This window comes from Channa argus, chromosome 4, assembly GCF_033026475.1.
Source record: "Channa argus isolate prfri chromosome 4, Channa argus male v1.0, whole genome shotgun sequence".
Lineage (NCBI taxonomy): Eukaryota > Metazoa > Chordata > Actinopteri > Anabantiformes > Channidae > Channa > Channa argus.
In genome coordinates, this window is record NC_090200.1 from 23532721 (window position 1) to 23557024 (window position 24304).

General features: G+C 38.0%; 1 protein-coding gene across 1 annotated transcript; it reads right to left on the reverse strand.

Annotated features, from left to right (window-relative positions):
* Window positions 1-245: 245 nt before the first annotated feature.
* Window positions 246-24008, reverse strand: n4bp1 (nedd4 binding protein 1). Its single transcript, XM_067502015.1, has 12 exons — window positions 23487-24008; window positions 18017-18244; window positions 17679-17852; window positions 16335-16843; window positions 13648-13999; window positions 12133-12468; window positions 10457-10683; window positions 5961-6091; window positions 4041-4137; window positions 3545-3652; window positions 3191-3292; window positions 246-3033 (listed from the first exon to the last, which is right to left on the reverse strand). The coding sequence occupies exons 1-12, from the start codon at window positions 23796-23798 to the stop codon at window positions 2649-2651; spliced, it is 2961 nt and encodes a 986-aa protein (XP_067358116.1). The 5' UTR covers window positions 23799-24008; the 3' UTR covers window positions 246-2648.
* Between the last annotated feature and the right edge of the window lie 296 nt (window positions 24009-24304).

Consider the following 24304-nt stretch of genomic DNA (forward strand, 5'->3'; position numbering starts at 1 on the left):
TGTTTGCATGCATAGGAAGTGTTTTTTGGGACATTGTGACTCACAATCAATGCAAGTTGCATTATTTTTGTTGGCCAATGCACTAAAAATTCTTCCTTGCTCTAGAGCGTGTGTTATACAGGGACCCTGAAGCTAAGCTAACTGTTTGCTAGGAGTAGCAATCAGCACAAAAACACGAGTGGTAATGTTGGCCTTAAAAATTATTTAAAACTAATTTCTGTAAATGAGAACATTGGGATAAAAAGTAAGATTTTTCATGGGGACTGCTGCCTTTATTTTTTCACATACATAAAAACATATGTGCACTTTAGCAGAAGAAAATGTATTTACAAAAAGAAATCAATATACACAAAAAATTATTATACAACAACAACAACAGAAAAAAAACAAATCCTTCAATAGGCCTTACAACAACAACATAGCAAGTATGAACAAAGCATGTTGGACACTAAAGTTTTTGTGCAGATTCTTTTTCTTAGGATTTAAAGTGTCTATGTTACAAAACTCTGATGCATGTCCAATATGCAAGCTGCAGTCCACATTCTGTGTTGGTGAGGGTTAAAAAAACAAAACAAAAACAAAAACACTACAAGCTTTCTGTAGATTTATCAATAAAACCTTATTTTTCTCATTAGCCCTCTTCTCCATTAGTCACTGTCAGTGCATTACATTTAATTAGTACTAATTACAAACATAACTTAAAGAATCTGTTTGTAATATTGTTCGCTAAGCAAACATATGCAAGATGCTTGGTTAAAAGAAATTAATTAGCAAAGGATAAATCCAAGATCTTGTAGTGTTTGATTCCATTTACTGTCAGATGGACTGACATGTATTGCCTAAAGACCAAGGCCAATAACTCAAAAAGCATCTCAGAATAAAATGCTGATATAGAACTACTAATTTAACAGATAGAAATTTAGAAGTTTAACAATGTATCTAACTGAAGCAACTGATAATGGGAACAAAGTTAACCAATGATCTTCTCTCAATCAAAAATTGTCAAGAGTGAAAAATCAGTTTCAGCACCTGAGTTTTACAACAGCTTTCCAGAGATCATCAGGTTTAAGAAACAACACCTAACTACCAAAAACCAAATCTGTAATAACAAAACCTGGAGGCTGGGGGTCTACAATTTCCTTCTGGATATTAAGACAACTGCTGCCAAAAAAAAAAAAAAAAAAAAAAAAAAAAAAAAAAAAAAAAAAATCAAAATTCGAAAGTAAACAATCCAAAAATTATTTTGAAAAAATAACCCTTTTGGTTATTTTAAATAATTTAGGGAGACTTGGTAGTAATAAAGGCATCATCTGGTTTCAGCCAGTAAAGAAAGTGGAGAAAAGGCCAGCAAACTTGTTTCATCAATAAAGCTCACTACAAGTGTATAAAAAGATTGAAAACTTACTTGAAGCATTCAATTTCCTTATTCAATAAACTGCCATAGCATAAAGATCGTCAGTTTTGCTTAAATTAGGGAAATCTATTGCTTGAAGAGAGATTAAATCAGACTGCATATACACCTAGAGAGAGCTGAACATTGTCATAACGCAATTTCATGTTATATGTACTGTAGCATCATTTGTAAAAGTGTAAATGTAACTGGTGAGGTGACACTGAAGGTCTTTATATCCTTGTTTTAACTGCTCACCAATACAGCTTCAATCTTGATGAGAAATGATCTCCAACAAGTGCCTTGGCAAGAAAATGAACAAGCCCAAGTTTTTTTGTGTGAAAGGTATGTTTACATTCTCATGATGTGTGTTCTGGGCACTAACAAGTTAAAGTTCGAGTTCAAGGATGAATTTTGAAACCTTTTTGGTTTAAATGGTCACTAGCAAAACAGTCTATTTCAACTGTGTCTTCAATGGCATACCGCTGCATATCTTTGTGTGTTACTACCACCTAGTAAAATAGTGTGAAACCATTTGTGACACTGTGTACCATTGCACCCATATGCATGTTACTAGAAAACAAACCATGGCTCTAGATGTCAAAAACTCCACAGGGAACTGTGGTACTTCGAAACATTTTCTTGCTGGTGTGAAATGACTCCAAACTGTTGAAACCGTTCACTGAAACATGCTGTTTCAGAATATAAGTGTATATAAAAATGTTAATAAATGAAAAGCCATGCAAAAACCCAACAATGTCCCCGGTCTGACCATGTCTCTAAAGAGGTGCTAAAAGTCTGATGGGTACAAGGTTTTGGACATAGAACCCATCATGTACTGAGCTGGAGTCACAGAGCCAGTGCTCAGTTACTGGTCCCATGTTTTCTAGATGTTGGTCCTATACTGGGAATCTAAGGACTGTTCAAGGATCTATATTTATTTATTAGCATCTAAACAATATAGACTGCTTTAACAAATATGGTAATTAACAATTTTGACTCTGTACATACTGGTGAGGTTCACTCAATCAATCTGAAAGCAAAGCAGGAGGGAGAGAGAAAAAACATCCCAAAAATACTTTGTCAATAGCAGCTAGTTTGATAACCAGTCTTTATGTAAAATAAAATAAAACAAAATCCATGTCCTCCAGGCAGGAAGAGATGGTAAAATAAATTATATTTATGCTGACGCATATACATATATTCTTGCATGTGTTTATGTATTATGTGTGTCTGCTGATTCTCATAGTGGAGTTCTTTATCCCAGCAGCAACCCAGACAGGGCATTTAGGTCTCTCATGTAAGGGTTATCACTGAGGATGCGGTCAATCCGCTGCTTCTGGTCAGGGAAGATGTCATACAGCTTTCTCTTTAACTCTGATGTCTCCCCTGGAGATCGCTGAGGAGGGGGTGATGGCGAGGGGGAAGGGGAACGGCGAGGTGGGTGCCATTCAGGGGGGCCAGAGTGGGGCCAGTGCGCAGTTGAGTGTGACATTAGGGTTGGAGGAGGACGGGGATTGATGCCAGGGGCCCTAGGAACAGAGTGGATGGCCTGGACGTATGCTGGCTGCTGCTGCTGCTGTTGCTGGGAAGACAGCCGGGAGTCTGGGGGTCTCAAAGGGGGAGGAGTAGCTGGAGCTTTCCTTAAAGAAAAACAAAACATTAGTATTCATTAAGATGATAACCTTTTCATTTCCACTACCCTTATACTTTAAGGACAGCACTCAGCAATAGTTAAATAGTTTTAAATTTAAAATAATTGTGAACATAGAAGATAATTTATATCATGGGTATACATACCTGTTGTCTTTCCGCATGAAGATGTCAAGGTGAGGTCCATTTTTCCCTAGAGGGTCATCAGGGATCATGAAATGGTCCTCCACAAAAGTGAACTGAAGCAACCTGTAAGAGAGCAAAGAAGACATTTGACCAATTCACAGAATTTGATTTTTTTTAAAATATACATTCCAAATCATAACTGTCTTTTCTCTGCTACAGATGCAACAGATTAGCATAAACTCGCAGCAGACTCAGGAGATTGTTGACATTCCTTTTTATTTAAATATTTATTAAAAAGTATTTTTTGTACTATTTGCTACATCAAAATGAGGGGATGCAAAGCTTTGCACTCAACTGTACATCACACATTTTTACCTCTCTTGGATGATTTTGCGCCAGGTATCCGAGGTATCCACAAAATCTCGTAGGTTATCATTGGTTACAATGATTCCATCAGTTTTTTCTGCTAGGTGGAGCAGGAACCTAAATGTGAGAGGAAGAAAGAGAGAGAGCAAGAGAGAGAGAATTAGCTTGTTCCCAGCTTGGCTGTGGGGAATCCACAGCCAGTGGTACACCTTCCATGCTTAGTAAGGGTGAGTGGACTTTTTGATGCCTCATTGGCATCTGCAAGATCTAACATACAGTTGATGTAAATAAACAAAAACGTGCTCTAAGTTTCCATAAAAATACAGAATGAGTGTAGTTGGTAATGTTTCACTGTGCTGGGGATTTGTGTGGGAGGAGTAAAACATCTACAGATTATTGAGTGGTTAAGTTCCTCCTGCTGCTCTAAGACTGAATCCTTCTTTTCTACCTATTTACCATTCTCCACTCACCTATAACGAGGTCTCAGTTTCAAACTGTGTATTACCTGTCATCATGTGATGATATCCTCTGGCCACAGACTTCTCTGGAGGGCGTGAAGGAGAGCAGCCTCAGGTCTTCTAGCTGGTTTAGAAAATGTTGCTCTATAATAGGAAATAATAAATTTACATGAACAATTAAAGCAAGGGAAGAGAGGAACAGGGTTTAAATAAATTTAGTAGGGTCAAATTGGGAGACACCCAAGGGCCAGTGCCACATGACCTGGCACTGCTGTTAGTGATGTAATCTCATCAAAAGCCAAACAGGTTATACTTTGCCTGCTTTCCCCACGCTGTTCTGTGTTTTATAACTTATACATTTTTTATTGCCATGTGGCATTTACAAACACTGCTGCAAATGGCACTTGGTGTTTATAAAGTCAGCACAGGGCACAAAGTGTGCAAACCAACGCCAATGGTGTGCATCACCGATTTCCCTTGTGTAAACAGATCCACACTGTTTTTTTCTTCTATAAGAGAAGAAAATTAATTAAAAAGTTTATTTAATAAAGCAAAATTCCAGAGGAAAGAAGACAAATCAATAACAGTTTTGCTTGTGATACCTTATAGCAGTGCAATGTGAGCTAGTAATATTACAATGCAGTGTTTCCCATAAAAGTGTTGTAGGCACAGTGGATAACAGAGGTTTTGGTCACATATGTTCAAAAGTTTTGGTCATTTCTCATGCAGCACCAAAAGTGCTGCATGAGAAGGTGAGTATTATTAAGATGTATTTATTGCACCCAAGAAATGTTTTTCCTGTATGTCTCACTGGGGGGATACATTAAAGCCCTCTGAAACTGGCTGTTTATGCTGATGGCAAATATAACTAGATTATTTCTACCAGTGAAAATTATATGTTATGAAACTCAATGTATAACAATACTATTTTCATAGCTATTGCTTAATATTGCTTACAAACACACATAAGAAGCCTTTCCTGCAGGCTTGTGTAGTGTGACGATACTTGTTTGTGTTTTAAAACGTAACCGCTGTGTAACAATCTGAAAAGATCATTTGATTTCTTTGATTTGAGAATTTGTTCTCGCTAACGCAGCTAACACTCTTTATTCACTTACTATGTCTCTACTGCTGCTCTCGCTCTCATCATGCTGGGAAGGAGGGGCAATTAAATGGTGTGTTTAAAGACAGCAACAGAAAAATCAACAACTTCTATATTCAAGGGATGGTTTTCATTTATGTAAGAATGAGAGTGACGTAAATGTATAACAGGCAGTGAAATTTGGGCACAAAATCAACCTGGTTGGCTCTCGTACCTGCAAGATGTTGATTAGAACTGGATTAGCCATGAACATAAAATCACTAACTTTAATTAGAAATGTCTGCCTGTGTGTAGGTGTGGGGAAAAACTGAAATGTTTTTTTAACTTTATATACACAGTCACGCAACACTGGTAGTGGGTCTGACAATTCTTATATAATGCTCATGGCATTATGAACATATTTCAGTAGGAAGTAACAACTGAAACCATTTTTGTTTTACTTGCTATATTTGCACTTAGATTTTTCCTTTTGCGGGACAGATCGGTCCCCTTCTACTAATAACCCTCTTACAGAGAAAGTTGGCAAGCTAGAAAGGCTACCAAAACCTGTCACATGTCCCTCACCTTGAAGTTCACATGCATGTATATAAAGCTGTCAAAATGCATTTACATGTGAACATTATCAGGACTGGAAATCTGTGTTTTGTGCATTTTTTTTTTACATTTAGGGAAAGTTTTATTGTATACATGGATATGGAAATCAAAATGAAATAATGCTTAAGTTTTGACTTCAGTGTCGAGGCGGAATGTCACCCCTTAAACCTGCTAGTCTGAGTCAACAACATCAAAACCAAAAAGACTAACAAACAAAACAGATCACTACAACAATACTAGACTGCCCTTTATACACATGTAGCATATGTACCTGTTGTGAGTCGGTCTCTCTTCTGACGCCACTGAGGGACAAATACTGTGATTTCCCTGTGGCCCCGCTTCCAAAATGTCTCCACAGCCAGAGCAATGCCTCGACAGGAGAAGAAACGATGTAGGCCGTGACTAAAGACAGAGGGAAGAAAAAAGGAATGACATAGTGAGAAGCAGGAACCCATGGGCAGCAAGATAAGATAGAAATAATGTATATAGTATGTCTGAGAACTTTACAATGTAGACTATCTAAGGACCATGACTTGATAAGATAAACTACTCACAAAAAATTAGGTATATTCGACTTGTGGGTGAAATTTCAAAATGCACATAAAATGCACCATAACCTTTACAGGTGAACTTAATTTGACCTTCTCTAAACTTCTGAATGCATACGTCAAAGACGTAAACATTTCAGTACTTATTACATAACAAACTGCTCTCTAACAAGGTGATTAACCGTAAAAATCACAACAAGTGTCTAATCCATGAATCAGCCACTAAATGTTCTGGTTCAATAAAAATTTGTCAATCCGCTTCATCATGCTCTTCGGATTTTGACATCATGAGACCAAGACGACACCTGACAAGTTATTGAGTCACTGACATTTTTAGTTGCGGTATCCACCACTGTTATTAGCTTTGTTTTAATAAATTGTTTGAGATGAAGAAATTACCATGTATGCTTCTACTTAAAAGCCCTACTTTCATGATATAATATCACAGTAGCATGAACCTTTTACATTTTCCTTAAATTTCACCCAAATGTTGAATATCCCTAATTTTTTGTGGGTAGTGTATGGTATAAAATTTATTTTATGTTAATTAACTAATTTCTGAACTGCACAGAATTTCCTACCAGTATTGCTACCATGTATTTCAAATTTCTAATCTCAAACTGCTTTTTTATTGGGGTCCCTGGCAACAGTAGTAATGAAAATCCTTTGGTTTATTAATCATTTAATACAAAAAAGCTCCAAAACACACACAGACACACACACACAAACTACTTTCAAAGTACTGTAGCACCACCAGCTGACCCAGATTATCGATGGTGACGTGTACAGTCTCTACATACACGTCACCATCGATAATGATATGAACCACAAAACAACACAAACAAAAAAACACCAACAGAGATGAGAAACTCCCTGAGAGCAGCCAGCTTTGCTAAGCAGGAAGCTGCTGCTGCCGCTACCAGCCACAAACCCCAAACACAAGTAAGGACCTCTGAAAAGTATTTATTTTTACCTGCATATAAGTACTTTGTTTGGTGGTATCAGGTGTGTCTTTTAGAGGAAAGTCTGCCTCATTTCAATGCCTCTTAAAAACCTGCTACTGATCACTAAAAAGTAAATAAAACTAGACATCTGTCTTTCTATTACTGATAATCACTGAAATATCTAACTGGCCAACTAGATATGCCTAAAGAAAACCTGAGTTGAAAAAAACAAACAAAACAAACAAACAAGAAAATCTTTTCCAAATTTAAAGATGTTGCTAGATTAAAGAGAGTTTCTGTTCACTTTTTTCATTTCACATGAATTTCTGTAATATGTGTGCTGTTTACAGTTAGGCCAAAATTATTAGTATAATTTTCATACAATTGTACCTTATGTTTGCACCATTCATAAAACTTAACATTAATTAATATTTTACTATGAAGATGCCCCTATTTGCTATATTTTGGAATGTAAAAAATTAGGTTTGCTTCAAACTAAATGGAGTGAAAATTGCGATTGTCAAAATTATTGGCCTCCATCTTATGATATTCAATCATTTCACAGTGTTCAGAAAAGTTCTACATTGCGACAAAGAGCAAATATAGGGCTGATTTTTCAGTCTGATGAGACCAAACTTGAGATTTTGGTGAAGGAAGGGACAGGCCTTCAATCATAAAACAGAGTTCCCACTGTTAAACATTGTGGTGGGAGCATAACGCTGTGGGGCATCTTTACTGCTTTAAACATACCGAACCTTGTTTGGCTGCATGTAATAAAAAGATTATGTTGACATTTTGAAGGATAATCTAAAGAACTCTGATGCTAGTCTAGCTTTAGGTCAGCATTGGGTCTTCCACCATGCAATGAGCTGAAGCATACATTTAAGTTGGTCGAAAACTTTTAGGACACCAAACCGAAATCCATTTGAGAATTTGTGGTGGGAGCTCAAGGTTAATTTCAATGCTTGAAAAGTGTGGTAAATGCTTACAATCCATAGTGGTGTGACAAAATAATTAGCATGTCTCTGGCAAATTGAAGCGTGGCCAAGAAAACAATAACTATATACAAGGTTATTAAATAATAATCACAACAATAATCTTTTATTTGAGTGGCCATAAGAGAGAGTCAAGAACATCTGTCTAAAAACATGAATAGAATTGTGGAAGTCAGAAGAAAAAGTTGGATTGACTAGGGTTTATATACATGACCTAAATTGTTTGATCCTAATACAACTGACTTGCCTGGTATGCCCAATTACACACTTATTTTCTGTGAAATGCCAAAAGGCAAACAAGCACACAAACACAAGGTGACACAACTTAAAAAAACAAAACAAAAACAGAACACGACCATTTTCAGTTTGTGGTCAGAGCCACAGTGTAATACTCTTGGGAAGTTCCAACAAGTGTTGAAAGAGAAAGTAATGAATGACACCACACCAGCAAGACATTATGCAACCATTAAAATCACTGTGGAAACCCGGAAAATAAAACACCACTTAATTGAATTTTTAGACACATGAAGATGTTTACAATATTTTCTTGTCTTAAATGTCTTCTTACAAATATGAAGGTGAATAGCATTGTTTTAATGACTATGTCTTGCTTTGCTCAAATTAAGAAAAACAATAATAATGAAGAATTTTCAGTAAATAGTTGTTCATTGGATATGATAGATGATGAGTCAGGAGTGACCATTGTCTTCTGGTAAGCAAAAGGAGGGGTGCGAAGGCGAAGTGAGAGGAAAGGCAGGAGCGACACAGAACGTGAAAGGAAGTGGTTGCAAAAGCGAGAAGTCAAGGCAAGGTCACCTTGGATAAAGGCCAAGACGAGACACAGCGTGAGGAAACAAGTTCCAGTCCATCTGTCAGTGTGACATACACAACCAGGACAGCCACCTTGTTTTGTTGCATAATTTCTGGATTGAACAGAAACTTCAACAAACCCAATTTTTACTAGAAAAGGCTTTTATTCTCAAAAACACCCCCGTGCACACCTCCGCACACCAATATCATGTAGTTGTAATTTTACTTTTACTCTGCTGGGCACACACACACACAAGGTGATGACTAACAACGTTATGTGAATGTGTAGGATGGTTCTGGTGCACCTACACAATACGGGTTGTGGTTGGGACCTACGCACTTATACAGATGGTTCATTTAGTTTCAACGTGTGACAGAGAGAGAGAGTATGTGTGAATGTCTGTGTGACCTTAAATGATGATGGTGATGTTGATGGGAAGGGAGATGGCTATGCATATAAAAGGAAAACGTGGTGCATGTGCTACAGGAGTGGGAAGTGACACCATTCAAAACACATTGCAGGAGCACAAATTATACAAACATCTGTTTTCACAATCATAGTGGTATGACATGATGAATCTACACTGGGAGAAAAATACTGCCTGTGATTTTGACTGACAGAAACTCATGAGTAATTCATTTAAAACATTTCTTAAATATTATGCTCTCACAGTCGCAATGAGGCCACTGGAAATAGTTACAGCTATGTCAATAAATGCCAGTAAACCCCAGTCTGTACCTGTCTTGAGGCTTGTCATTGCATTGCTATGGTTACGGGTTCTGTTCCAGGGGGCATGATGTGCTTTGCATGTTAAATTAAAAATACTCAGTCACAGTAGCCTTAGTTTGTTTCCTGTTGTCAATACCCAGAAGGAAAACTGAAGTCTATAAATAGCTTGTTTTTTACAAAAAATAAATATATAAAAATTTGAAATGCTACATTTAAATGTTTCTAACTTGATCCTTTTTCAAATTGCTCTTTGTGCATGTGCAATGCAGGGCAAACATTTATCAAAAATTCCCCTGAACAAAACCGACAATACTTTCAGTGACACCTGATCAAGAAGTGTGATATGTTTCAAAGTGCAAAGATGAGAGATTTTTTAACCCCAGGACAACAGAACACTTTGCTCCTTACGAGGTGATGAATTTTAAGCTACTGGTAACTCTAAATTTTGGCCTTATGGTTGATCTGACATGTTTTTGAAATACTTTTTGGTGTAGGCTTTTATTTCTGCATATTTGAAATAAGAGCAAATGCGGGTCTGGCTATTTACGTAAGACATAATAGTTTTCCACTTTTATTCTGATTCTAGAATAATGCCATACTTTTCTAGCATCAAAATACCATGCAACACTATAGGACAGACCCTGCTTTATTCTAGTTTGTTGTTTCTGAGCATGGACACTTTGCTTATATTTGCTTTGGTGTCTGTGTGTGAACGTGTGTATGTAAGTGAGTAGACTCACGCCATAGCTACATTGCTGCCATCTATGATGATGTGTCTGAGCTCTGGACGTCCTGGTTCGTTAGGCAACTTCAGGGTGTAGGGAGTCCTTAGTGACTGATGGAAACGTGCCAAACCAGTCAGCAGGGGTACTGGGGGATCATTTGCGGGAGGAGTCCTTGCTTTGCCCCCCATGTGGCCAATGGTTTGATAAGGAGAGGCAGAGAGCTGTGTGATTGGCTGAGCTGACTAAGGAAAAAAAAAAGAGATTAGTAAAGTACCAGAAAGACAAAGAGGTGAAGAAAGCGATTCATGGCCTAAATAAGAACAAATCCGCAAGATGTACAACCACATAAGCTTAATCCCAACTCTATTGGAAAAGTTAAGTGATATAGTACAGAAAGTAATATTTTAGTATTATTATTATTATTATAAGGCTTTTGACAACTTAAACATCTAAACATGTATGCATTTTATATGGATTGAGAGACATAATTTTGAGTAACCGATGTATAGGAAACCTTAACAGAGAGAAGTTCTATTTAAGACAAAATTAATGCCCCAAATTCAAATGAAAATGTAAAGTTTGCCTAACAAGTATAACATTTCGTTTTTAGCTATTTAAGCAAACAAAGTTCAGCTTTGTTTGGAAAAGCTTTGCTTTTTGAATATCTTTCGACTTTAAGATTTTTATATCTGATTTATAAATTGATCCCATCATCTACGACATCAGCTACCTTTCAGCTTTCTCCTCTTTCAGCTTTAACTAGTTGGGCATACTTCAGCCTAGAGAGCTATTTAAACTTTCAGTTTATCTTGTATTCCGCTTTTAAATATCTTTTACAGTTTTTGAAAAATCAGTTTTAGTTAGAGTTTTTGGTGAATTTTCAGTTTCTGCCTTTAGTGTGTATTGCAGGATCTTGGCCCAGGTAGTGAGTCACACCTCAACAAATTATACATTAAAATGTAGGTATTTTTGTATTCAGAAGCGAGAGAGTGCCGTCTGAAACTGCCATTTGACCCCATTATAACGGCGGTCCATTAATTCTCCTTAGATCACAAACATTTCTACAGTTTCCAGGATTTTTATGCTACTATTTCATGTTACATCTACCCGAGGCAAAACACTTAACCTTCAATTCCTCTTATTTTTTTTTGTAATTTTTATATTACTATTTAGCAAAAGCAAACTTTCAGCTATTTTAAAATAGTTTAGCTTCGATTCAGCTTTCAGCAGAAGCAAACATTCATTCTTTGAGCAAAAACAGTTCAGCTTTTTTTGCTTTGCTTGGAATATCTTCAGCGCTGAAGCATTAACAGTTTCTTTTTGGAAACACTTTTTCTAGTTTTTAGTTGTTTTTGCTGTCTAATAATATATTTAAGTATAAATGTTGTTAGGTTTTAGTTTATTGAAGTCCAGTTTCATCCAGAGCCAGTAAAACATGTTTTAAATATGTAGTCAACAGCCAGAAGGTGCCTGTAAGAAGGCAGGCTAAAACCCTAGCAAGATAATTCCATTAGTACCGTTTCATCAAATTCTCTCTTTCCAAAGATTCCAATAGGCTATATTCGAAATATTCCAGTACAGCCAGTAATTCCGGAAAACAAAGCCTTTAAGCATGACACCTGTGAGTCAGCGCAGTGGCTTAACGTCACAGGAACTCGTAAAGAAGCCAAGCATATTAAAATAATACCTACACTGGGGGTTGAAGCCAGTGACGTGGTAGTGGCCGTCAGCCACTGAGGCGCGCTGCGCAGTGCTTTCACACTCTCAACTTTCACTGATCCTCCCAAAGTCTGAGTTCCACCTCTTGACAGATAGTCCCGCTGTGAGGCGCTGTTCCCTCCCCGTGCCAAGTAGTCTGTTCTGGACCCAGACTGATCAAGGTGGGCCACCGTCATCAGCCGGGACGTCCTGCTGTCAGCTGTTTTAGTATTAGTAGGGATGACATCATCGTCGTCGTCATCAATGGTGATAACCTCGTAGTTTCCTGCACCTCCTTGAGCACTGGAGCTCCTCTTAATAGTGATGGCCTGATAGCAGATTTAATATTTAATGAAATAATAATGTTTATATACACTGGACATGATAATGGGTTTTAAATCATATTTCCCAACACTTAGTGGAACTGTATTTTGCTAAAGCATACTGATTGTACTACATCTTATATAAATGAATAACCCAAGAATTTAGTGGACAGAGTATAATATAATCAATACAGATTATTTCTAAATTATACACACAGGGTCTATAATAAGTAAATTTGATTATCAATTCTGTGGTGCCGAAATGCTATTTAGGTAGTCCAAGGCCTTTCTCTGAACTACCTGTTAGTAATCATAACTGACTGACAACTCAGTCCCAACATTAATAGTTTGTTTTAAAGCACAAATACACAGTACAATGGGAAACATTTGAGTTTGAGTAAGTGCAGATCTGAGAAACTGTCTCTGGGAGCCATTTCTGAACCACTACAGATTTCAAGCTCATCAGTTCAAGCAATTGTACATAAAAACAAGTTATTGGTGACTACCAAAAGTGTTATTAGGCTCAGCAAAACAACAGAGAAATCATTTAAATGTTAAATGTAAATGTAAATGTTAACTATAAATGTAAATGTTAACTATAAATGCCAAGCAGCATGAATTACAAAAGGCTGTAAATACAGTTTAAAAACAGTGAAACAAATTTATCAAAGTCATTTGAAAATTAATGTATGTAAAATTTTAACATACATACAATACTATACACTAGCAAATGTTAAATATATCCGTATTGACTCAAAAGTGACACATCTCTCAGATAAATTTGAGGCCAGATGGATTGGCAAAATATTTACGGGAAATGATTTGAGAAGGCGAGACAGAGATCATAGTACAAGATTAAAGATAAGACGAAGAGAAGGCGGCTTTGAACAAAATACCAAAATGTTTCATTGTTAACATATGAGAGGTGTAAATGTGATATGCTGTGACAGACCAAATGAGTCACAGGTGATATGTGGGTAACAGTGGGTTAGTTACTTTAGTTACTCCTTTCAGATAATGTAATTTAAACTGGATTTGCTGTTTTAAAACCTAATCAAACCAAAACTTAAGAATGAAACTGTTTACAACATCTACAGGTTCATTGTGGTTTATTTAGAGAAGAAATAATGTCAAATTCAATAGCAATTACTTTTTCTTTTCTTTTTTTTTTTAAGAGGAGTATACCTGTTGGGTGGTGGTCTCGCTGCTGCTGCACTGCCTCCGGTGTCCCAGTCCATTGCTGCTGCCTCCATACTGGCTGGGCTTGATGTTTTCTTTAGATCTGCCTGGGTCTACCAGAGCTCTGCTTAGCTCGCGATCCTTCTCTCTGAATCGAGAGATGGTAGAAGAGGAAGATGATGAAGAGGAAGTGTCAGGGGAGCATATAGAGTTCAACTGTCTTTTTTCCACTGCAATAGACCCCTCTTCACAACGCCTGGTTTCCTCAACAATCTTCTCCAGGACGAGAAAGGTATCCTCTGTTTGTCCTGTCTCCTTGACAACACGCTCCACCACTTCCTGCTGGTAACCCATGGTTCTAAAGACAATCAGTAAACAACATTACGTTTAGCAGTAAGATTTACAGTGCATCCAGAAAGTATTCACACTTAACACGCTTGAAATTTTCCACATGTTGTTGTTACAGCCTTATTTCAAAATGGATAAGATCCCCCCCCCCCTTTAAAATTCTACAAACAATACCCCATAATGACAATGTGAAATAAGAAAAAAAATCATATGCACATAAGTATTCTCCTTTGCTTAATACTTTGTTAAAAGACCTTTAGCTCCAATAACAGCCTATTACTTTTGAGTATGATGCTACAAGCTTGGCAAACCTATTTTTGGGCAGTTTCTCCTATTCTTCATTGCAGTTCCTCTCAAGCTCCATCAGGTTGGATGGGGTGAACAGCCATTTTTAAAGCACTCCCAAGATGTTTAACAGGGTTCAAGTCTGGGCTATGGCTGGGCCACTCAAGGACATTTACAGAGTTGTCCTGTACCCACACCTTAGTTATCTTGGCTGTGTGCTTAGAGTCATTGTCCTGTTGAAAGATGAACCGTTGCCCCAGTCTGAGGTCCAGCGCGCTCTGAATCAGGTTTTCATCAAGGATGTCCATGTACATTGCTGCATTCATCTTACCCTCAATCCCGACTAGTCTCCCAGATCCTGCCGCTGAAAAACACCCCCACAGCATGTTGCCACCACCAAGCTTTACTGTAGGGATGGTATTAACCAGGTTGTGAGCGGTGCCTGATTTCCTTCAAACGTGACAGTCAGGCAAAACAGTTCAATCTGTTTCGTGATGCCAGAGAATTTTGTTTTTCATGGTCTGAGAGCCCTTCAGGTGCGATTTCATATGGCTTTTATTAGATCTCTTGATCGCTCAGTTTGGCCGGCCGGCCCGCTATAGGAAGAGACCTGGTGGTTCTAAACTTCTTCCATTTACGGATGATGGAAGCCACTGTGCTCACTGAGTACCCTTCCCAGATCTGTGCCTCAATACAATCCTGTCTCAGAGGTCTACAGACAATTCCTTGGACTTCATGGCTTGGTTTGTGCTCTGACATGCACAGTTAACTGTGGGCCACGAATACTTATGTACATGTGATTTTTTTTCATTTTTAATAAATTTGCTAAGGTTTCAGTCAAACTTCTTTGACACTGTTTTTATAGGGTATTGTTTGTAGAATTGTGAGGAACATAATAAATTTGATCCATTTTGCAATAAGGCTGTAACATAACAAATACTTTCTGGATCCATTGTATGTATTATAGTAAAAGGTGAACTTCCACAAAAGCCCCAAATCTCTCTCAATTTTGATGAATCATCCTGTCCCTGCTGCTGAGAAACCCCTCAATGCATGCTGCTTCCACCACTATGTTTTACCATACCATTAACCAAGGATGGTCACCCATCCTTTAACACTGCCAGATTCCTCCAACTCTGTCTGAAGCCGATTTCTCCTTACATTGTCCAGGGCTTTTATGTGAAAGAAGCCTTTAACTGATCCTTGGGTTCCTTTCACTTGATTGAGGCCCACAGGTTTTAGTTTGAGTAGCCAACTTTAGTAAGAGCCGCTTTTTTTCCAGACGTGTTCCATTTCACAAGTATTGACTCGACTATAGTACTGAGAAACCGCAAAGATACCTTTAGTATTTCTATGTATTCTGCGGGTACGAGGACTGTTTAAGACAATTTATAAATGCAAACCTATTATTTCATAGAACACCATAATATTGTAGAAGGAACAATTAGGCCTGTCAATATAAAATTTTTGTAAGTAAGTAAGTAAGTAAATAAATAACTAACTAACATTATTATTTAACACTTACTGTTACAAAGCACTGTCGCTGCACCGCCGGAACATAGATGAACTACCCTTTTTAGTCTCCCTGAATGCAAGATGCAGCAGAACGGCAGTTTTTGACATAGGCAGATGCTACCCTGTGACATTTTAACATAAAACTTTCACACAGGGGTATTTCACCTAGTTTCAGTCCAGGTACAGCATGAAGATAGAAAATGTCCACTCCAACTAACATCCCACGTCTAAGTTACAAAGAAATCAGCTGTTTGGTTGGTTTGCCTATTAGCATCTGTTACACATGTTTTGGCTGAAGGTGCTTCGCAAAAATAATACTGAAGTCAGCAAAAATGATCAAAGTCATGCCCGTATATAATATGGTAAGTTGATAACATAATTATTGTGAAAGGCCTACCAATATTAAAACAAACATTTTGTGTTATTTAACACCTTAAGCGCATTACCAACTCTACTATGTTATAACTGCCCCAGGGTTGCATAATTCAGTAAACAGGAAATCCCTAATAGCCAAAACATAAGAAAGACTACTTTATGACCTGTACCTGAAGAAATTGACCAAGCAGCGGAGGTTGGTTTCTGGGCTTACAGCCTCCCCATCTTCTGAGACGCCCTCGCAGGAGTCAAGCACGATCGGCCCAACAGTATTTGCCTTTGTTGAGGAGGAAAGGGATGCTGATGCAGAGGGAGTTTTTGATCTACAGCTGCCCCCCCGGCCTTCTCTGTCTCTTTGTCGCTCCCTCTCTCTCGCTCTCTCTGGTGAATCATCCCTCCGCTCCAGAGAGTACTGTCTTTTCGTGTCTCGAGTCTCGCTCTCAGAGGAGCGCCGCTTGTGTGAGGGCCGAGTGCCATTAAGAAGGACAGCCTCAGGACCTAAGCCTATCACTCCTCCTGCTGCTTTACTGCTTCCACTGACAGATGCTGTCACAGTCCCTTTCTCCTCAAAGCTAGCGTCCAGGATCCGGTTGGAGAGCTCCGTTACAGGTGTGCTACTCTGTGAGCGGTCCTGGTCCACCTCTGCCATACCCGGGTTCACCGTCTGGTTAAGCTGTACCTGAGAGAAGAAAGAAAACAACACCTCTTGTCAGGAAGGTACAGTATATTGGTAACGCACCAGAGTTGAATTGCACACTGACTTCCCTTTCACCTCTAGGTGGTACTCCTTTTCAAAATCAGATTCCGTGTCACAAATAAAGAACAATAATTTTTTTAATTTAAAAAAAGTTTGGATTTTACTTTGATTTTACACAACTTTTATTAAAAGTGAGGGCAACTTGAAATGGTATCTATTGTCAAAGCTTATTCAAAACTGAAAGAAGTTTGACAGTAAATCCACACATATGATGTAAAATTAGGTTAGATGACAGGCTGGGTTTGTCAAATGTTTTACTTTGTAGCTGGAAACATTTTAACATTACCAAAGACTGGATTAAATTTAAACTTCTAGTATTTCATTTGTACATGTGTAGTGACCCTCAGATGTGGCTAGAAAATTTTGTTAGTCACAAAAAAAGCAGGTCTTTAGATATGTAAAGCATCAGAAGTCTTTAGTTCTAGGGTATGAGAGATTTCCATAGAAGGGGAACAAAACAACCTTCTCATCACCAACACAGACATTTACAAATAATAATGGAGGGGAATCTTATGTCAGTCAAGATGGGACATTCAACTACAGAATGTTAACTACAATATGTAAGTACAAAAGATGTTTGTGATTTAGTTAATTCAGTTCAGGGAAATGCTCCAAAAAGAATAAGCCCTACAAAACAGAAATGTCCCTTATTTGACTGAACTGTGGCAAACATTGTCTAAGGATTAAACATTCAGCTGCATTTTCAACTTCAGCAAAAGTTCTGCATTAAAAAAAAAAAAAAAAAGTACCCACTAACCAGGGAGGATGTGTTTGTGCTAGTGGGGCTATGAGCTAGCCCCAATAACTCTTCCTTTAGGGCACTGGGCAGCAGTAAAAGCTCCATAGTGTATTTGTCATCCCTTTCCTCCACAAAGGACTTGAATGCCCGTTTCACTGCTGGCTCCCTGTCACTCGGTAGACTTCTCTTCTCCTGGATAAAACACAAATACACTGTTAAGATTTCATTAGTAGCATAAAATGTATATTCTTATCTTCTAAACAAGGTGCATAGCACTAATTACAGTTTCCGTTATTATTTAAGTGTAAGTATACAACAAGGAGCTGGCGGTTTGAGCTCGAGAATATGACACTTACCTGGAAAAGTGCTACAAACTGCTGAACTCTGCTCTGGGCCATCACTACAGGTTCAGCCTGGCCCAATAGTCGCAGGCGGCCTGGCTCAGGAACCAGGACCTCAGCACTCGTGTCTCGAATAAGCCTGTCCAGGAAGAGACCTCGGGCACCAGCGAAGATACAGTGCATGTCCACTGGGTAGCACTCCTCTTTGTGCAGTTCTGGATCACACAATCCTCGAACATATTCCTGCAAGACAAGGAAAAAAAAACAAAAAACTGTGATAGCATGTTAAGGGGACAATGGCCTCATTAATAAAACTATATATTATATATATATTTTTTTGTATTTATTGATTTTGTAGCTTGACAAACTATGCAACTTCTAAAGAAATTGGGAAAGCAGTCAAAAAAGATGGGGACGTTTAAAAAGCACAACAGAAGGACACAATAATTAATGAAGATCAGAACTTTAAAGAAACTCCCTAAAAATTATTTCATTCGCATTAAACAATATAAACATTTATTAAATATGCCAAAATTGCTTCAGTATGGTCTCTTAAATTAAGAGAACAAATTTACACACCCCCACAGCTTGCAATAGAATGGTAGAGCTGACACGTGCTGAAACTGACCACCTGACATTGATGCAGGGAATCTCCTGGCTATGGGAAATATTTGGATGAATCAGCTGCAGGTGGGTGCGGTAACTTCCTTACAGATACTGTGTCATATTTGTCTAGCATTGACGGGGAATAAAAAGGACTCATGAGTTAGAATGTAAAATGACTCAATAATACAGTCGGACACGTTAGACTTGAAAGAACATGACTGCAAATATCTGGGAGTGGCTTTTTAAATGAAACTACCAATAAAATGAGTTGGGAGTTCAGTTTTTTGCAATACCTTAAAAGGGAAATACAACTTTAATAAAACTTTTGCTTAGTCATTATTTTACATTTGTTGTAGGAAACACTCGTTGGGTTATTGTAAACCTACGTAGTGTTTATTATTGAAATGCTTGATAATAGTCTTGAACTAAGAATCACAAGCATATAGCTCATATGTAGTTAAATTTTTTTTTACTCAGTAGAAACTACCACTATTACCATAGAAAGAGTACCAGTAAAAACCACTGACTGTAAGGTTAGACTAATGGGGAGAATGTTCTTGGTGTGAAACTATATATTTTCTTACTAGTCTTTCTTACTATCTAAGTAAGTCCTCAAGGAATTTGTTTAGTCTATATTAACATGAATGACTGGATCTCCAATTTATGGAGGTTATATTTAACAAAGAAGCTTCTATGCTTTCTTATTATGAAAAGAGAATTACAATGCCGGGCTGACAGAAAGTGTCAAGAAACAAGTAGAAAATACTAATACAGAAAGTGTCTGGGACATTCACAAGAAAAAGTTTGGAAACGCCTATGAACTTTTGTATGGCTAATAACTTAAATATTTGTAAATGGATCACAAATCACAAATAATTATTAAATCCATTTGTAGGCATATTTGAGCAGACTAATAGTCAAATCAATTTTCCATGTTAAACAGAACCTTCAGCAATAACTGCCTGAAAAATCGTGGCATTCTACTGATCAGTTTTTCCGGAAATTCAAGCATTGATGCATTTACCTTAATCACGTATTTCCCTCCTAGGTGTTAAAAATGGGCAAACAAAAAAAAACATTTCTTAGAAACTCATTAGTTTATACTTGGGGAAAAAAAAAGGGTCATGTTCTCTGAGCTATGGCAAAGAAATTAAAGATTTCTTTAAAAAGGTGTGCACTGTAGTCTCCAGGGGTATACTGCAACTTGATCCAATAATGAAAAAAGATGCACTGGAAGGCCTAAGTCAGTGGTTCTCAATGACCCCGACATTGCCTGTTTTTCCAACTAACCACTGGCCTAAGTGTACATCTGCCCAAGAAAACAAGCACATGCAAGCTATATTGTACCTAAATTGGCTTCATAATTCAATAAAACAAGGGAGAAACCAGTCTGCACAGACACTGAAACTCAGGTCAGTTGAACTCATGGGCAGAGTTGCCAAGCAAAACCCCTTTTAAGGCGGGAAAATTGTAAGAATAGGTTGCAGTGCGCCAACATACACAAAAGTGGATTTGCACCTGCCCTAACACCATCAGTGAAGCATGGAGGTGGAGCCATGATGATCTGAGGACGCTTGACAAAGGGGGAGTGGGTGATCTGCATCATGTGCAAGGCATACTCAATCAGCGTTGATAGCACTTCATACTTAAAAGGCAACCCATTTCCTCAGGGCAAAGACTGTTTAGGGATAGCTTCAGTTTTCAGCAAGACAATGGCCCCAAGCATTTTTCCTGGTAGAAAGTAGAAGAAATTAGCTGCTGAAAAAATCTCAGTTATGACCTGGTCAGCTCAATCACCAGATCTGAAACTCATCGAGCCACTGTAGCCTGGGAGGAAATGAAATCTGAATATCTACAAAAAGTGATCAGTAGAAAGCCACAGATTTGTCTGACAGGTATTGGTGCACAGAACTTTTTGAGGAAAGTAAAGTTTAACATGCAAATTCGATTTGACCATTATTTTGTTCTCAACTATGATTAAAAATGAATGGTTGAAGCAAGGTGGTGAAGGGGTTAGCGCTGCCCCCTCACCGCTAGAAGGTTGCGGGTTCACGCACCGGCCGGCCGTGGACTTTTTGTGTGGAGTTTTCATGTTCTCCCCGTGCTTGCATGGGTTTCCTCCGTGTACTCCTGTTTCCTCCCACAGTCCAAAAACATGCATTTTAGGTTAACTGGTGAATCTAAAAATTGCCTTTTAATGTGATTGCAAATGGTTGTCTGTCTGTGTATGTCTCTCTGTGGCCCTGAGATAGACTGGTGACCTGTCCATGGTATGCTCCACCACTCACCCAAAGACAGCTGGGTGAGAGACAGCCCCCCCCGCGACCCAAACACGATAAGCAGTGACAGATGATGGATGGATGGATGGATGGATGGATGAATTGTTGCTTATTTTTTGTGTTTTGTTACTCATGTACAACCATTTAATTGAATAAAATCAACAAAAGATAAAAGAAGTACCAAAGTCTCTAGGCATTTCAAAAATAGACCAGGCTAGCTGGTTCTTTCTGGGTTTAAGCTTTGTTAACCACTAGCAATCTGTTGTTTCCATCTACATATGTACCATATATACCTGTGGGTTGTAATCAGTCTTTATACCAACTCTCAGCAAGAAAGAAAATCTTTACTAATGAAACTGTCCTTCTCTTTAATCAAAGCAGAAATACACTACTATAAAATAAAGATTATTAATTCAGGCATTTGTTCACTGGTCATTGATTCACTGTCAAAAAAACTGCGCAACATTGATAATGTGCTGATGTGGCAATACCATTTTTCTCATTTCACTCCAAAAATGTATATTACATGCAAACTCGTAAAATTAAGCCACAAGAAAAGCTGTCATGTGAATAATGGCAGTGTTTTCCCATACCTGAAGAAGCACCAACATTATCATGTGATTACTACTGCAGCTTCACGGAACGATATTACTGGCTGCTGCCATTCTTGTCCTAAGTTTAACAGACTAAAAGTGAAATTATCCTTTTCACATGACATTCTCGGTTGACCGGCAGAGCTTACAACAGCTGGTTACAGGGGGAGCAACTGGCACTCTTAAGAGAGACTCATGACACAAGATGCAGAAGTGTGAAAGATTCTCTTGTTTGGGAAATCACACAGGAATAAACAAATCTACAGATGTTGACAGCTACTTTGCAATGGAAAAAAATGAAGTATATAATCTACAACTTCAACACAAATACACAAAGCCTTTATACTGCCTGTTCTGTTTTAATTTAACCTAACCTGTGTTAAATAATTTGATTTGATGAGCGCTGATAATGAAGGAATGATACCAACAAGTTCAGATCTCAGATCGTTTGAGTTTGAACCTATTTTGTCAATGGTAGTAGTAGACATCTACATCTTCAAGTAGATGGCCATTAGAAAAAACAGCAAATACTTTAATGTTATGATGATTTCATTGCATATAAGCCAAGTGCATGATACAGAAATGAAGACATACATTGTTTATTCTGTGACTATGACTACATCATAGATCCCTTGTAATTGCAGTTTCATATGCACTTGGTTAGGATACATTTCTGTAAAAAAAAATTAACACAACCTAACTTCCTATATGTACATCCCCATCAACAAAAGTCTATTGGGATGGTGAGAAAACATAGATTTAGAAAATACACACACTGTTCTTATTAATGTCATTTTAGACAAAAATTAGAGAAAATTATTTTTTTGTTCAGATACACAAGATACTGGAGGTTGTTTTATTTTAACCCAAATCTAAAACTACATCATTAACGCACAGTGGGAATAAGAGAGGATGGAAGAAAATGTATGGGCATGTTATGATAATAATGTTTGTTAAATTTTGATAGATTCAGTCCGTGCTTGTATGTATTTACGTTTTATTTATAGTAATTTTATATTGTGAACTATTTACATGTTAGTGTATTGTAATGAGGTGTCAATGTGTATTTCTTGTATTCATGTAATTCTTATTCAAATTGTAAATCAGTGAGACTCCAGAAACAATATCTGCTGTTGTGATATAGCTAATTGGGATCTAAACACACAGACAAACATCTGTAATTATTAAAATAAAATAATTCTAGCAATATGAACTTATCCCGTACATGTATATCAAACGGATTTGCCTGCAACGTGAGTTTGCATATTTCCCCGTGCTCACGTGGTTTTACTCCAGGTATTGCGGTTTCACCCCACAGTCCAAAAACTCTAAATTGATCATATGTGTGAATGTGACTGTAAATTGCTGTCTGTGTATGTTTTGACATGGCAATGGTGGACTGATGACCTGTCCATGGTGTGCCCTGCCTCTTGCTCAATATCAGCAGGGATACCAATCCAAAGGAAATTGACGGATAATTATTCCTTACTGCAGTATAAAGTGTTAGGTGTTGATAGCAACAGCTATGAACTAGGAGAATTTATTTTGAAAGTGAAAGTATCTGTCTAACTTAGAGCATCTACAAATTGCCTAAATTAAATGTCATAACATCTGATTAAATTTAGGAATGGGTAAAGTTATCTCTAGAAAACACTGTCTGCACTGCGGATGTGGTGAAAGCTAACGTTAGTCATTCATTGGTCATATCACTTAACTGCAACAACCTCAACAAAAGTTATCACTAGCAAGTGTAGGCTTACTGGGCCAAGAATACGAAACGCTTAGCTAATACATATTTAATACTGATCATCTCCCAACACTTTCTACACTTTCTACAATTAGATATGGTGGTGAGTTTTCTGATTTACAGCAAATGGAGCCAATCACGGAACACCAAAACACCTGTTCATCAGTCACAAACAATTAGCGGTTAGCGTTTGATAAAAATAATTCTTCTGTGTCAGCTTTCACATCGACTAAAAAATATATATAAGTAATGAACTTTACCTTTGCCTTTGACACGTCGTCTCTATTCCCTCTGAGCTGCAGCCATATCTGCCGTGATGTTTTGCTGCCGTGAGGCTGTCCTGTGTGGTCCAACAGACCAATAATGGTGAACGTTACTTTAAAAACCTGCTCCACTCGAGGCTTGGCACATTTCAGCTCCTCTTCTTTATCCTCCAAGACTGCAAACTCGTCCACGGTGAGGGGTTCTTGTTGCTGCCTGCCGGCTGACGCAGGGAGCCTGCTAGTCGGCTGCTCCGGGCACGTTAGCTCGGTGACTCGTCTCATTCCGAGGAGGGGCCGCGTTGTTGACATTCCGCCTCTCAGACTGACTGTCGCTATTGACAACGACGCCTCAAAATTCAAACCTTTTGGCTCTGTTGGGAGCCTTCAGCGTTTTCATGGTCTCTTCGGTTTTTACTCCGGAGCAACGCGGTGAGGTTTTCAGTGTGTAACAACATGAACACAGAGGTAGAGCTCAGCTAGGTTAAGAATTCGGAAGCCCCGAGTGACGTATGCGGAAAGTCCCAATGATTACGTCATCAAAACACGACAGTCAAGTGTTGCAGCTAATCAGATGTTTATCTCTATAGTTGTAGTGAAAACAAAGACGCAGAGTGACTTAATTTCTTACGACACAAAATCGTAGATGCAGATTGTGTGTGATTAGATTGTGAGTTTTGTAGTATCACCAATAGTTTGGAAATAATATATGTGAGATTATGAGAAGCAGATGAACACTTAGTTGAGCTACAGTAAAAGTGAGTGTGTAGTAGCGCAGGCCCAGACAGGGCAAGCAAACCAAAAATATTACTGCAGAA

Coding starts and splice junctions, on each gene's coding strand:
- n4bp1 (XM_067502015.1), bottom strand. CDS start 23,798: ATGTCAACAACGCGGCCCCTCCTCGGAATGAGACGAGTCACCGAGCTA. Junction 3,653..4,040: donor ATATCATCACATGATGACAG/GTAATACACAGT, acceptor TCTCACATTTAG/GTTCCTGCTCCACCTAGCAG. Junction 3,293..3,544: donor CGCAAAATCATCCAAGAGAG/GTAAAAATGTGT, acceptor GCTCTCTTACAG/GTTGCTTCAGTTCACTTTTG.